The sequence below is a fragment of the Vulpes lagopus genome, chromosome 6 (assembly GCF_018345385.1).
Source record: "Vulpes lagopus strain Blue_001 chromosome 6, ASM1834538v1, whole genome shotgun sequence".
Classification (NCBI taxonomy): Eukaryota; Metazoa; Chordata; class Mammalia; order Carnivora; family Canidae; genus Vulpes; species Vulpes lagopus.
In genome coordinates, this window is record NC_054829.1 from 19,907,588 (window position 1) to 19,922,396 (window position 14,809).

At 33.4% G+C, this 14,809-nt stretch overlaps 1 protein-coding gene across 2 annotated transcripts in view; it reads left to right on the top strand.

The window, feature by feature from the left end:
• GTF2A1 (general transcription factor IIA subunit 1) overlaps positions 1–14,599 on the top strand; it is a 46,717-nt gene extending 32,118 nt beyond the window's left edge. For both annotated transcript variants that reach the window (XM_041759207.1, XM_041759206.1), the window contains exons 8-9: positions 1,088–1,177; positions 10,377–14,599. In XM_041759207.1, the coding sequence (XP_041615141.1) occupies positions 1,088–1,177; positions 10,377–10,484 (198 nt within the window). In that variant the 3' untranslated portion in view covers positions 10,485–14,599. The remainder of the gene's footprint in view (positions 1–1,087; positions 1,178–10,376) is intronic.
• Positions 14,600–14,809: the final 210 nt, after the last annotated feature.

The window sequence follows — 14,809 nt, forward strand, 5'->3', positions numbered from 1 at the left end:
GCACTTATATGAACTATCTAGAGGTAAAAATATATAGTGACCAAAAGATTAGTGTAGGACTGGGGAGAGTAGGGATGGGAAGTGAGTGACTGCTTGATGGTAAAGGTGATGAAATTGTTGTGGAATTAGATAGTGATGATAATTGCACACGTTATGAATGTACTAAGTATGACTGGTTGTGCACTCTAAAATGATTAAAATGGTGAATTTTATGTTATATGAATTTTATGTCAATAAATTCTTTTTACATTCACATTGGTGATATCTATTTAAAATTAAAGAATTTAGATACACGTGTGTGAGGTATACGCCTAGAGTTAGTGTCATCTTGATTATATTCCTTTCCTCTTTTATTTTGTCGTTACCTTCTCTGTTAATTAGAAATCTGAGTTCTATTTTTTATCTTCTCAAATAGTTGAGGTCTGGTGTCACATGGTTGGTCATTTTATGTTCTAGTTAGATCTTGACCTTTAATTCTCTTTGGGACTGAGCTCCCTCCTACCTCACCCCTCCCACATGTATCCTTTTAACTTAAATGCCTTAGTTATACAAGCATCTGCCATCACCATCACAATGGTAGACATGTTAATAATATAGAGTCTTGGTCCTCAGTGTGTAGACAAGCCAGAATGCTACCCTGGTTTATAGCCCTTTTTTCCTCCTCCAACTTCACCATTGTTTTCCCTTTTACTTTTACTCTGCTGTTTCTGGTGGCACATCGTGCCATTATCACATTAAACCTTCATATTTTCTTAGATTACCTTCTAGACATCTTAAACAGTTCTTGGAGAGAGTGATCTTGTGCTGTTCGGAAAGAATGAAGGAAATAAACATCTTTTCAGACTTAAAAGTTGTAAGCTTAACTTTTTATTTTTGATTTCTTGCTGGAATTTCAGTAAAATTGGCACAGTTTTAACATAGCTGATTAACAGTAAATTTGTGGTATACGTGTGTGTATATGGTTCTGTCTGAATCTTCATTCTCAAAGAACATCAAGGTCATTGTATTTCTTTTCCTTGAATATTAGAAGGACCTTTTTCTAATAATACATGAAGTATAAATAAATACTCTTCTTTCTTATTTGTAGGAGCCCCTCAACAGTGAAGATGATGTGAGTGATGAGGAAGGACAGGAACTCTTTGATACAGAAAATGTTGTTGTATGCCAATATGATAAGGTAAGGATTTTATCAGGTTACTGATTTTTTTTCTGCTGTAATTTCTTCCCTAAATATCTTTTCTACGTTGTTCAAACATTTTGGCAGCTGATTGATGCCTCTTATGTTCAGTATAAACCAGATGATTGTAAACGTTGTTATAGTTTAGTAGATTACTTTAATAAAATGAGAAATTAATAGTGTAGCTTTACATTTGAAAAATGTTATTAATGATATGAGGAGAGGTAGGCGTGTTTACAATTTACACTGTCTCCCAACTTACAAAGTAAACAGTCATTTTGGGGTTATCGTTTAACATTATTAACCCAGCTGTTTTCCATTTAGTTTCAACCAGCTCAAAACTAAAAGGATTTAATTGAATGTTGTCACTTTTTTTTTTTTGTTACTAAGAGGAGAACTAGAGCAGTAAACAGGACTGTTAACTAACATGTTTTAATGAAAATCAGTTTAAAAATTATTTAGGTCTACTGTATTTTTGGTAGCATTAGGTATTTTTAAACTAGGTCTGTGAGAATTAGCTATTGGATTCTTGTTTTCCTAATTCTTCAAAAAAGTGCTGCTTTCCAAGTATTTTTATTATAGTTATTGGCATTATTGTTGAGATTTAGTTATGTATTGAAACATTTAATTTGGAATAAAATTATTTTCTATAATCATTAAATTTATAATCTACACATTATATTGCATTTGTAATTTAACTTGAACAGTAGTCATTACCACGTGATGAAAACCCTAACAGAAGCCATTGGGCTTTTGTTTGTAAGCACTACTCATTCACTAAATATAAATACTTACCAAGTATTTGTTATTAAGCATGTGCCAGGAATTGGAGCTATAGTCATGATCATGCAAAATTTGTGCCTTACATGAATTTCCTTTACAAATGATGAAAATCTTACACTTGTGTTGCTTATTTATAGAAATGAAACTTTTAAGTTACCATGCTTATTGCATATAAATAGCCATATTTATTGGAAATAGATCTGTAGGGAAATGTCAAAACAATTTATTTTGTAATGAAAAGGTAAAGTCAAACCAGTTACTTAAAGTAACTGTAACAGGTTACAGAATAAAGTCAGTGAGGTCATTCATAAACATAATTATCAGAGCATCCACTTTTGTACTGTGTGAATTTTGGGTGAGCATTATTAAAACCTTATATCAGGGACATTATAATAAATGTAATAATTTCTTGTTATACTTCTGTAGTGGAAGAGTATAATGTTAAAATAGATACCAATAAACCTTTGTTGTCAGGAAATCTCAAAGGAACCTCATGCAACCAAAATATCTAGAACATAGTTTCATGATGATAAGATGTCAGATTTATCAGGCAAGAGAGATGTTTACCCTTAGGTAGATTGAAGAATATACTTCTGAGTATTTTCACATTGTAAGATGGGTTGTATTATTCTCTGGTACAAATTGTACACATAACACTTTAAATGTTAAAATTGGTTTGTTTTGCTCCTAGAGACTTTTTAAAGTTTTAAGCAGAAATCGAAATAGTTTTAAGTAGTATGTTAAACAATAAACAATTTTAAAATTCACAGAGATCTAATTTTTAGAATCAGATGAGTTCTGGAGGGCTGGGCTTGATGTTTTAGTCAATAATAAAGAATCTGTGTGTTCTATGAATGGTTAAAATGGGGTTGGATATGGTTTTAGCCAACTTGAATTTTACGATTTTATTTCTGAAATCTAAACTTTAGGATTTCAACAATGAGTCCATTTTAGAAACCATTATAGAAAGAATAATGAAGTTTATGTTGCCAGTCAAATCAAAATTGTAGTTAAACCTAACAATGAAACAGAGTTCTCCCTTTTATGGATAGATAAGGACTGATGGCATCGATTTTGGAGGCTTCAACCTTAATTATTGGTAATTTTACTTAATATGTTTGTCATTAGGAAATTTAAGAGCCCTTTCTTCTGAAGTGCTGAGTATGTGGATTGTTTGATCCTGAAACTTTTCTTCATTTGCTTTTTGCAAGTTGTCATGCAGCAGGATACAATCAGTTTCTTTACTTGTCTGGGGAATTCTCTTTCCTGGCTACTTACCACTTTCTTGCTTGTATAATCCCATTGTCTTTCAAGTTGTAGTCACTCATTTCATGATGGAAATAAATTTGTGTGCCCATTTTTGGGTAGATACTATTTTTTCTGTAGGGAGTCAAAGAAAAGAGAAAGAGGTCTTTTCACTCAAGAAACAGAGTGTCTATGATGTCCCATGGTACTGTACTAGGAAGTTCAGATAAACTAGTGAACAAAATAAAGCAATCCCTGCTATTGGGAAGTTTAGTCAAGGGAGACAGATGGTAAAATGTAAAAAATAAATAAATAATTACAGTATGTTAGAAGCTGATAATTGGTATGGATAATTGGTAGGAAAGGGGGGACAGTCACAGTTTTTAAAAGGTTAGTCTTAGATATTTTAGGAAGATGACATTTGAACAAAGCCTTGAAGAGAGTTAGCCTTGTCGTTATCTGGTAACAGAGCCTGTCTATTGTATGTGAGAGGTGGCATGGATACCAGATGTAAGGGAAGGGATATATAGTTAGTAGATTAATAAGTTTAGGAGGTAAGTGGGGCAGGTGATATGGAAGTTTGTGAAGACTTGGTCTCTAATCAGTGAATTGGGAAGTTACTGGAAGGTTTCAAATAGATGTAGTATCACGTACATTTTAATTCTAAAAGGATTACTTTGCCTTCTTCAAGAGCAGATTGTGTGAAGGAAGCAGAGGTTGAAACAAGGAGACTAACAGGAATATTGTAGTAATCCAAGTGTGATAATGGTAAGTTAGGCCCAGGGGAGTAGCACTGGAAATGGTGAGAAGCAGCTAAATCTTGGATATGTTTTGAAGGAAGAATGAGCAGGATTTTCTAACTCTTTTTGGATATGTGGTTGAAAAGAAAAAAGGAATCAAGAATGATTCCAAGATTTTTTGATGAGGAACCAGAAGGAAGAATGGAGAGGCCATCAACTCAGATGGGAAAGGCTGAAAGATGGAGCAGGTTTGGCTGAGGAAAGTGGTCAGTTTTGAACATAAGTTTAGGTGTGTCTGTTGGACATTCAGATCATCCATCTTAAGATGTTAGGTTTAACGTCTTATCTACATAGTGTATTTTTTTTTTTAGATGAGAACTATAAGACCACTTAACACAAGACTGTCTGCCCTGACTGCTGTTTTAACTTTATTTTGTTCTATTTTCTTGTAATAAGAAAAAAAATTTGATAAATATTAAATGTGTATATAATTTAACTCAGTTGTCTAGAGCAAAAGCATGAGATACTAGTTTTCAAATATTTGAAGTGTTGTTTGACCTTTTTTTTTTTTTTAAGTCCCAAAAGATAGACCGAGGATCAGTGAATGGTAGCTTGAAGGAAACAGATTTCACTAAGGGATAAAGTATGGGAAGACTTAGAATAGGCCCAGCATGGAATAACTTAATTTGCAGTTCTTTGCCCCCCTACTTCTAATCATACTCAAGCAGATACTGAACAAGTTTGTCAGCTGTTGTTGGCAACTCTCATGGAAATGTTGGGAGGTTAGGCCATGGAAATATTGGGAGGTTAGAGCATGGAATTTTATGAATGGGTTCTCAGAAAATATATGTAATGAACATTTCTGGATTATTATATGAAATTGCCTGGTTCAGTAAAAGGTGTCTTGGGTTTGAGAATCTCTTTGTCACTTACTAGCAATATGCCCCTGGTCAACTCATCAAACCTATCCAAGCTATGATTATGTCTTTTGAAAATGAAAGCCTTAGCTACTTGATTTTGAAGTTCCCTTTAGATCAGAGAAGAAGGAGGACGATAGGCCCCTTCTTTAAAGATATGGAGCTTGAACTGAAAATTAAATCATGCATGGGATTTATTAGGAAAGAGAAGAAAGGTCACTTCAGTTGTTTAACTCCTTTAAACTCCTTTTCTCCTTAAAACTATGAATTACAGGACGCCTGGGTGGCTTAGTGGTTGAGCATCTGCCTTTGGCTCAGGTCATGATCCTGGAGTCCCGGGATTGAGTCCCACATCGGGCTCCCTGCATGGACCCTGCTTCTTCCTCTGCCTGTGTCTCTGTCTCTCTCATGCATAAATAAATAAAATCTTAAAAAAAAATCTGTGAATTACAAATAACTAAAAACTATAAATGAAGGTAAAGAGGGTAATGTCCATGGTCTGGCCCAGTTTAAACACTACCCTTACCCCTTTGGCTTAATTGCAGATATACATAGTTTTTGAAATTTGTTAGTAACTGAATGATCAGCATTCCCTCAGATGTTATTTGTTAATATTGCCATGTATAAGAGTCCATGTTAGGTCTTGAGAAAACTATAAGGAATTTTACTTTGGTAGAAGAAATTTTTCATAATTGTATATACTTAGAAATGTGTTTGGGAATGCCACTGAAAATCATTAGGAGAGCGTACTTTCAGCTGATGTGATTCGTACTTTTAGCTGAAGCTTTGAGGAGAACACAGTATTTTTGAATAAGGATGATACTTCTTTTGATTGAAATATAGTCTTTGAGGAATGTGGAGGCAGGAAATGAGCTTGGAAGGTGAATTATTCCCAGGTCATTTAGAGATAGAAATGGTCAAGTAGAGATGATTGGTTAGAACTGTGCTTCTGGCAATGATGTTTATAAGATGATTAAAGGAAGGTGAGAGTGAAGCCTGGAAATCATTTGGAAAGTTATAATAGATCAGGTAACAAGAGGCTAGTAATGTGGTAAACTAGAAGATAATTGGTAGCCATTGAGAAAACAGTTGCCAGGTGTCTTGTAAATAAGTAGAATTAGAAAGTAATTAGAGGTTGGAAATCCTAATATCAGTATGGATACTAATACTGTTGGACCATCATATTAGAAGAGTTAGCTATATAGATGTTGTTACTGTGTGTGAGGAAGAGAATGGTTGTAAACATGATTCCAGTATTGGGGATACTGGGGATATTGGGAATAGTGTCCTAGTGATCACTACGTAAGAATGAAGAAAAGCCCAATTTTTTTTTTTTAATTTTATTTATTCATGAGAGAGAGAGAGAGAGAGAGAGAGGGAGAGACACAGGCAGAGAAGCCGACTCCATGCAGGGAGCCCGACAAGCCCAAATTGTTAAATGGTATAGACAAAATGAGTTATAGGCAAAACAGTGGTCCAGAAGCATCAGGGAAAACAGATATTCTTATTTTAAAAGTTTTTCAGTGTACAATTTCCTGTGAAAAAAGAGAGACGTTATATGTAAACCTGGCAAAGATAAGATACTTTGCAGAGAAATATATTATTAATGAACACAAATACTAAGAGCTGTAAAATAAAATTAATTACAAATATATTTGTTTTTTAAAAATTCACCTAATGAATGGGAGATTTTTTTTTTGTCAACTTTTTTTAAGGTTTTATTTATTTATTCATGAGAGACACACAGAGAGAGGCAGAGACACAGAAGAAGCATACTCTGCAAGGAGCCCGATGCAGGAGTCGATCCTGGTTCCTAGGATCACTCCCTGAGCCGAAAGCAGACACTCAACCACTGAGCCACCCAGGCCTCCGCCCCTTTTTGGTCAAATTTAACTTTATTAAGAAACCAGTTTGTCAAAAAAAACCCTTTTGGCCTGCCCTAATGATATGAAACTAGAAATCAATTACAAGAAGAAAATTGGAAAATTCACAAATATTTGGAGATTAAACAGCATGCTACTGAATAATCGTTGAGTGAAAGGAGAAATCAAAAGAGAAAACAAATCTTGAGACAAATGAAAATGGAAATCTAGTATGCCAAAACTCACAAGATGTAGTAAAAGCACTCTTAGAAGGGAAGTTAATAGAGATAAATGCCTACATCAAGAAACAAAAAAAAATCTCAGGCTAACTTTATATCTCAGACAACTAGAAAAAGATCAAATGAAATCCAAAGTTAGGAGAAGAAAGGAAATAACAAAGATCAGAGTGGAAATAAATGAAGTAGAGGCTAAAAAGACACCAGAAAAGATCAATGAAACTGGTTCGTTGAAAAGATGAACAAAATTGACAAATCTTTAGTTAGACTCACCAAGAAAAAAAGGATAAGACTCAAAATCAGAAGTGAAAGTGGAGTTGTTATAATAGATACTACAAAAATACAAAGAATTCTAAGACTGCTATGAACAATTCTATGCCAAGAAATGGGACAACCTAGAAGAAATGGATAAATTCCTAATCAAAAACCTTCCAACAAACTCATAACTGGATGACTTTACTGGTGAACTCTACCAGAATAAAAAAGAAATTCTTTTTTATTTTATTTTATTTATTTATTCATGAGAGACACAGAGAAGGAGAGAGGCAGAGACACAGGCAGAGGGAGAAGCAGGCTCCATGCAGGGTGCCTGATGTGGGACTCAATCCCGGGTGTCCAGGATCACACCCAGGGTCGAAGTCGGGGCTAAACCGCTGAGCCACCGGGCTGCCCTAAAAAAGAAATTCTTAAAGAAGAATTAATACCAGTCCTTCTCAAACTTTTCCAAAAACAGAAGAGGAGGAAACACTTTAAAATCACTTTACAAGGTCAGTATTACTGACACCTAAACCAGACAAGAGCAACACAGGAAAAGAAAATTATATGCCAGTATTCCTGATGAACACAGTTGCCAAAATCCTCAACAAAATTCTAGCAAACTGAATTCAACAGTCTATTAAGATGATCATATACTATGACCATGACCAAGTGGGATTTATTTCAGGGGATCCAAAGATGATTCAACACACACAAATCAATGTGGTAACTGATCACATGAACAAAATGAAGCATAAAAATCTTATCTCACTAGTGCAGAAACAGCATTTGGCAGAATTCAACATCATTTATGATAAAAACCTCTCAACAAAGTGGTTGTTAGAGAGAACATACCTACTTCAACATAATATAGGGCATATATGACAACCCTGCAGGTAACACACTCGAAGGGGAAAAGCTGGAAGCTTTTTCTGTAAGATCAGGGACAAGACAAGAATGTTATTTCTTATTCTTGCCATTTTTATTCAACATAGTATTAGCAGTTCTAGCCAGACTAGTTAGGCAAGCAAAAATAAGCATCTAAATTGGAAAGAAAGAAGTAAAACTGTCAGGATTTATAGATGGCATAGTATTATATATAGAAGATCCTGAAGACTACACTGAAAAACTGTTAGTAATAAACAAATTCAGTGAAGTTGCAAGATACAAAATCAGTATACAAAATATGTTGCATTTCTATATGTTAACAAACTATCAGAAAGGGAGGTTAAAGCAATCCCATTTATTGCATCAAGAAGAATAAGATACATTGTAATAAATTTAATCAAGGAGATGAAACACCTGTGCACTGAAAACTATAAGACATTGATGAAGGAAATTGAAAAAGATAGAAATAAATGGAAAAATATTTTGTGCTCATTGATTTGAAAAAATATTGTTAAAGTGTTTGTACTACCTGAAGTGATCTACAGATTCAACAGATTCAGTGCAATCCAAATCAAAATGTCAGTGGCATTTTTCATAGAAATGAAAAAAATAATCCTGAAATGCAAAAGACCCTGAAAAGCAATCTTAAGAGAGATGCATCATGCTCTCTGATTTTTATACTATATGAAGAATTAAAACGGTGTGGTATTAGCATAAAATCAGACATGCAGATCAGCGGAACAGAAAAGAGCCCAGAAATGAACCCAAACATATGTATTCAGTTGATACACAACAAAGGAGCTAAGAATATACAATGGGGAAAGGACAGTCATTTCAATAAATGGTCTTGGGAAAGTCACATGCAAAGGAATGAAACTGGACCACTATCTTAAAACATACACAAAAAATCAACTCAAGATAGATTAAAGACAAGTGTAAAATCTGAAACCATAAAACTAGAAGACGACATAGGGAGTAAGCTCTTTGACATGGGTCTTGGTAATGTTTTAGATTTGGGAACAAAAGCAAAAATAAACAGGACTACATTAAACTATAGAGCTTCTGTACAGCAAAGGAAACCATTAACAAAATGAAAAAGACAACCTACAGAATAGAAAATATTTGCAAATCATCTATCTGATGAAGAGTTAATATCCAAAATGTATGGAGAACTCATACAACTCAGTAACAAAAAAGCAGTTCAATTTCAAAAATGGGCAGAACTAAATGGGTATTTTTCCAAAGAAAAAATAAAATGGCTAGCAGGTACATGCTCAATATCACTATTCTTTAGGGAAATACAAATCAAAACCACAGCGAGATATCAGCTCATACCTGTTAGAATGACTATTATGAAAAAGACAAGAAATAACAAGTGTTGGTGAGGTTGTGAAGAAAAGGGAACCCTTGTACACTTTTGGTAGAAATGTAAATTGTTATAGCCACTATGGAAAACTGCTTGGAGGTTCCTTGAAAAATAAAAAAATAGGACTACTGTATGATCCAGTAATTCAGCTTCCTGAATAGTTATTCAGAGGAAAGGAGAACACTAACTGTGAAAAGTTTATATCCTCCCATGTTCATTGCAGCATTATTTACAACAGCCAAGACATGGAAGCAACATAAGTGTCCATCAATGGATGAATGGATAAATAAAATGTGGTATATATTTATATATACATGATGTTATATTATTCAGCCATTAAAAAAGAAAGCAATCTTGTCATGACAGGAGTGAATCTTGAGAGCATTATGCTAAATGAAATAAGAGAAAAACAAATACTGTATGATCTCACTTTTATATGTGACTTCTACAACAACCAACCAAAACAAAACTGAACTCATAAATACAGAGAACAGAATGGTGGTTGCCAGAGGCCTTAGGATGGAGATTGGGGCAGATGTGTGAAGAGGTCAAAAGTGCTAACTTGAAGTTATTAAAAAAAATGAATCATAAGGGTGTGATATACAGCATGATAACTATACTTAATGCCAAATTATATACTTGAGAGTTGCCCAAAAAGTAGATCTTAAAAGTTTTCATCACAAGAAAAAAATTGTAATTATATATGATGATGGGTATTAACTAGGCTTATTATAACCTTGTAATATATACAAATAATCATGTGCAGCTGTAAGTAATGTTAAATATCAATTATATGTCAATTAAACAATTTATAAATGCACTAATTATAAGACAAAGATTTTGGTGTATGAATGGGTTTTGTGTTTCCTCTGTTTTTTGACTATATGTTCTTTTTTTGTTTATTTAGATACACAGAAGTAAAAACAAATGGAAATTTCATCTCAAGGATGGTATAATGAATCTTAATGGAAGAGATTATATATTTTCCAAAGCCATCGGAGATGCAGAATGGTGAAGAGTTGGTTCTTCTCTTTTATAAATAAAACAAAAGAAACTTAAAAAAAAAATTTAAAGTGGACAGTTTGAAACTTGGGACATATACACCAACCAAAACTTAACTTCTGCATGTCAGAAAAGTGCAGTAGAATCAAAGCTACTGGAACAAAGAGACCTTGACAACATAGACACTACTTCTAACCGGCAAGCCATGGAACTGTAGCACCTGGGGTTGTTGGGGTGGGGAGGTTGGGGTTTTGGAAACCATAATTGTTGATTTTAAATACAGGTACCTGCCACCAGTAATTAGCATGTAAAGCTTTGTCTATATTCCTTCCTCCAACTTGGGTTCAATCAGAAGATACTTGTTGGAACGAACTGAAGAAAATTCCCTTTTGATAGATTGAACTGAAACTGCTTATTGTATGTGGTTATATTTGGTAAAAATTGCGTGTGAGCTTTTTACAAAAGGGTAAGAATTATGGTGTTGAATTTTAATTCACTTGTATAAGGAAACAATTTAGAACTCTCATAATAGGTCTTAAATATTTTTACTAGCTATTCTCCCTCAGTAATATATACCTCTTCCTTCCCTGCTTTATGAAACATCTGTTTAAGAGTTAAAGGAAGTAATCAGTGATCACAGTTTGGAGACAAAATTTGACCCAGGAATGGATATTTACTTAATTAGGTTTTTGTACTCATTAAAAGTAATTTAAAGACTTGGGCCTCATAGAGTTGAGCAGAATTAAAATGACAACTTTTGGTTTCCTTACAGAAAAATATTTGTTTCTTTTAGTCCCATACCTTAAAAAGAAACCCCAGAGTGGCTCCTCAGGAATACAGTTTTATTTCACCGATACCATCTAGCTGAAATTACATACATAAGAATAGATAGATTTTTTTCCCTGTTGGGGCTGAAGTATATGCTTATATATGTGTTTAATCTTTAAGCTAAGCAAACATTCAGATAACATCCTGTGCATTGATTGAAGCATTGGGCAGGTAGTGAGGACCTGGGTTTTTCTTAAACAGTTTGGTAATTATAAAAGTTTCTTGTGTTTACTAGTAAAGAATTTAAAAAGTATTCTAATTGAACAAATTTTTTAATTGCAACTTTGTAATTTGAGGGAGAAATTTTGGGGCTATAGGGGGTTGGGCCACTAAGTACATATTTACCTCTCTCTTATTTGGTGGCCCTTCCAGGCCATTGGTAATGTAGACATGGGCTCCAGTTTGCACATCGAGAAGAAAGCATAGAAATTTGACTTGTATATTAAGAATAATAGAAATTTAATATGTATATTAAGAATGCACAGTTCTGTATTCTGTAAGGGGCTCTAAGGAACAATATGGCAGTGCTGTGTTCTATGTGAGCTAGTTGCCTGGGAGAACTGTAGGAACACTTGTCTTCATCCATGTTTTCTTATACCTAATTCTTTTTCATGGTCTATCTTGACAAATTTCTTCTGTGTTTAAGTTACTTATATATTGATTTTTTTGTCTTCCATTTTTGTCTTCCTTTTATTCACCTTTGTGTGTGTTTCCAGAAATAACATAGAAACACTTTAATTGCAAAGAAAAACTGTGAGCTATTACATGTTTCTTTTTAACACAAATCTTCAAACTTCTCAAAAAGTCTAGTCTTTTTTTTTTTTTTTTTTTTTGCCTACTTTCCACACCACGTACCAACTTGGTCCCTTTAACTTATGTTCTGAACTTTGGTGTAAATGATGGTTTCTAGCATGCTAGTAGTTAGGTTTTATTTAGATTCCATTAACTGGTAAGACGGTTTTAATTTTTACTATATTAATTTAGTTTTTTGGAGGGGAATTTTAATGTTTACCCCACTACTCTCAAAGCACACAGTTACTTGTTTTTTTGTTAATGAGACTGGGAGAAGGGAGGGTATGAAATCACAGAAATTCTGTTGTTCAGTTGTCCTTCAGTATAGTTGCTAGTAGGTTTATATTTACCCAGTGAAGAAGTCAACTACCTGAACTACCTATAAAAGCTTAGCAGTGCTGCAATGTTGATTGAAACCCTTTGGCTATATTGTAGTTCTTCTGCTACTGAACCTTGGATTACTATATGATATACAGCTCATATTTTGGGCCCTCCATGTAGACAAACATTTGTATTCATAGTAGAATTGTATACTGGCCTGTTTTTATAACGTTATTTTCAAACATGAACAACCACTGCTTTCAGAGTGACTCACTAAGGTTATTTTGAAGCAGGAAATAACCATTTGTATTTGCACCTGTGTATTGCATATTAATTATGGCATAGTTGGCAAATGCTTTTCTTTTACCTGTGAAAATTCTGAAAGCCGGTCCAAACAATACTGCATACCAAATTGTGCTCTTATATATTACTGCATCGTGTTCCTTTTTAATCAAATAGAATGTTTTGGTTTTATTATAGTGGCTTGCTATAAGAATGCCACTTGCTTATCTTTTACTGTACTTGAATTCTTAATCATGCTTTTACATTGTATTTAACAAATCATTTCATTTAGTTCCATAAAATGTCATTCCTTTAAAAAGGCAAGGATTCCCACTTTCAGAATTTTAAAATGAAAATAACATGTTTCTTCAAAGAGGGAAAATAGTTCAGACTTGACATTATGAAAAGAAGGTTTCAGAAAAGGATTTGTTTAAATTTGCACAGATGGTGATGGCACCTTTTATTGCAAAAACAAGATTAATGTTAATAGTGCTAAGGAAAATTTACACAAAATTACTAGGTAAAGTGTGGAAGTGTGTGCCTTTCAGTATATGTACTCTTTTTTTTGGTGGTCATTTCGATAATCAGACCATTTGAATTGCCTGAGAGCACATTTAATTTCTGTGGAGAGCCACATTTGGCTAAAACAACTTTAATGTGCAATTAGTTTCTAGAGTAAAATGTCTGTTATATGAGGGGGATCTTTATATTGGGCTTTTATATTTTTTTAAATGTTCGCATTTCATTCTGTTAATTAAATGCCATCATATCACATGTATATTGTTGCCTCTCTTAAAATCAAAGCCATCTTGATGTTATTCTTAGGAATACATCAGGATCTGAGCGGTGTGTATAGTGACTAAAATGTGTTCTTGAAGAGCATATTCTAATAGATTCTGGTTTTAGCAAGAACATAAAAATATAATAGCTTTTGTATAAAGATTTTCTTTTGCTATACTGAAAATCAAAGATTTGGGTTTTTTTTTTTTTTCCTGGTTTTTATGGAGGAATAAAAAAAGGGTTGTCTCCCTCTGAGAGTAATTTTTGGTTATCTTATAGCAATAATGTCACCATTCTTTTCAAAAGGTAAATATGCCTTGTACAGGAAAACAGACATAATTTCCTCTTGGGAGTTCCCTTTATATAACTTAGCATTTTCTTCCACTTGAGAAAATTCCTATATTTTCAGATTATTTCATCTTGAACTTTTTTGAACTTTTGTGCAATGGGATGTTTTATTGATCCATCTTTGTACATTTTCATTTTACTTCATGTCTGTTTCCCACCTATGTCTGAGTCAGCTATTTCACATTTTGAATTCATTGGTTAAAATCTAGTTACTTTAAATAGTTCCTCATGAGTTTATATTAAATAGTTTTGCATTTTAATCTATTATGCTATGGAAATTATTCTGAAGTTTATAATTCCCTTTTAAGCCTGCCTTAGCCTATCTTTTGTCATTTTTTATGATTTAAGGAAGAATACACCGAACTTAATATTTGTGTTTATTTTAAGGAACAAGAGAAACGTTCTTCTCTTAAGGGAAGGACTACATTGAATTAGTAACTACTATTTTAGTCAAGGTTCCTTAAATCGGTCCAGTATGTGTCAGGGCTACAATTTTGGGGGAGGGGCTAATCCTTTTGCTGTTCTGAGCTACTATTGTCAACTGCTGTTGTACATACTGTTATGTGTAAGGGCGTAAATATATTTATTATGTTTGTAAAATTCATTCTGTACAATTGCAGATCAAGGTTGCTCTTCTGTGATATACAGGATATTATGTTTTAAAGACCATCTTGGAATACAATTAGAGAACTTAGTATTTTGATGTACTAAGACCTATTTTAAGTTTAATATTTTACCTTTGCAAAAACTTTAATTAAAGATGTTATTTAAAAAAGAGTAATGTTGCTTGCTTTGCTTACTAGTATATAACATTGTTATATAGATAACAATAAAAATATACAGTTTAGAAAGGGAAATGCTTTAAATTGTTAGTTCCACTTATCAAAAGAAAAGGGTATCGTTAAGTCCTATACCTTTAAAATAAGTAGGGTGGGATGTCAATTAGAAATACTAAACTGTGTTACAGATTCTTAATATAAGAAGAAT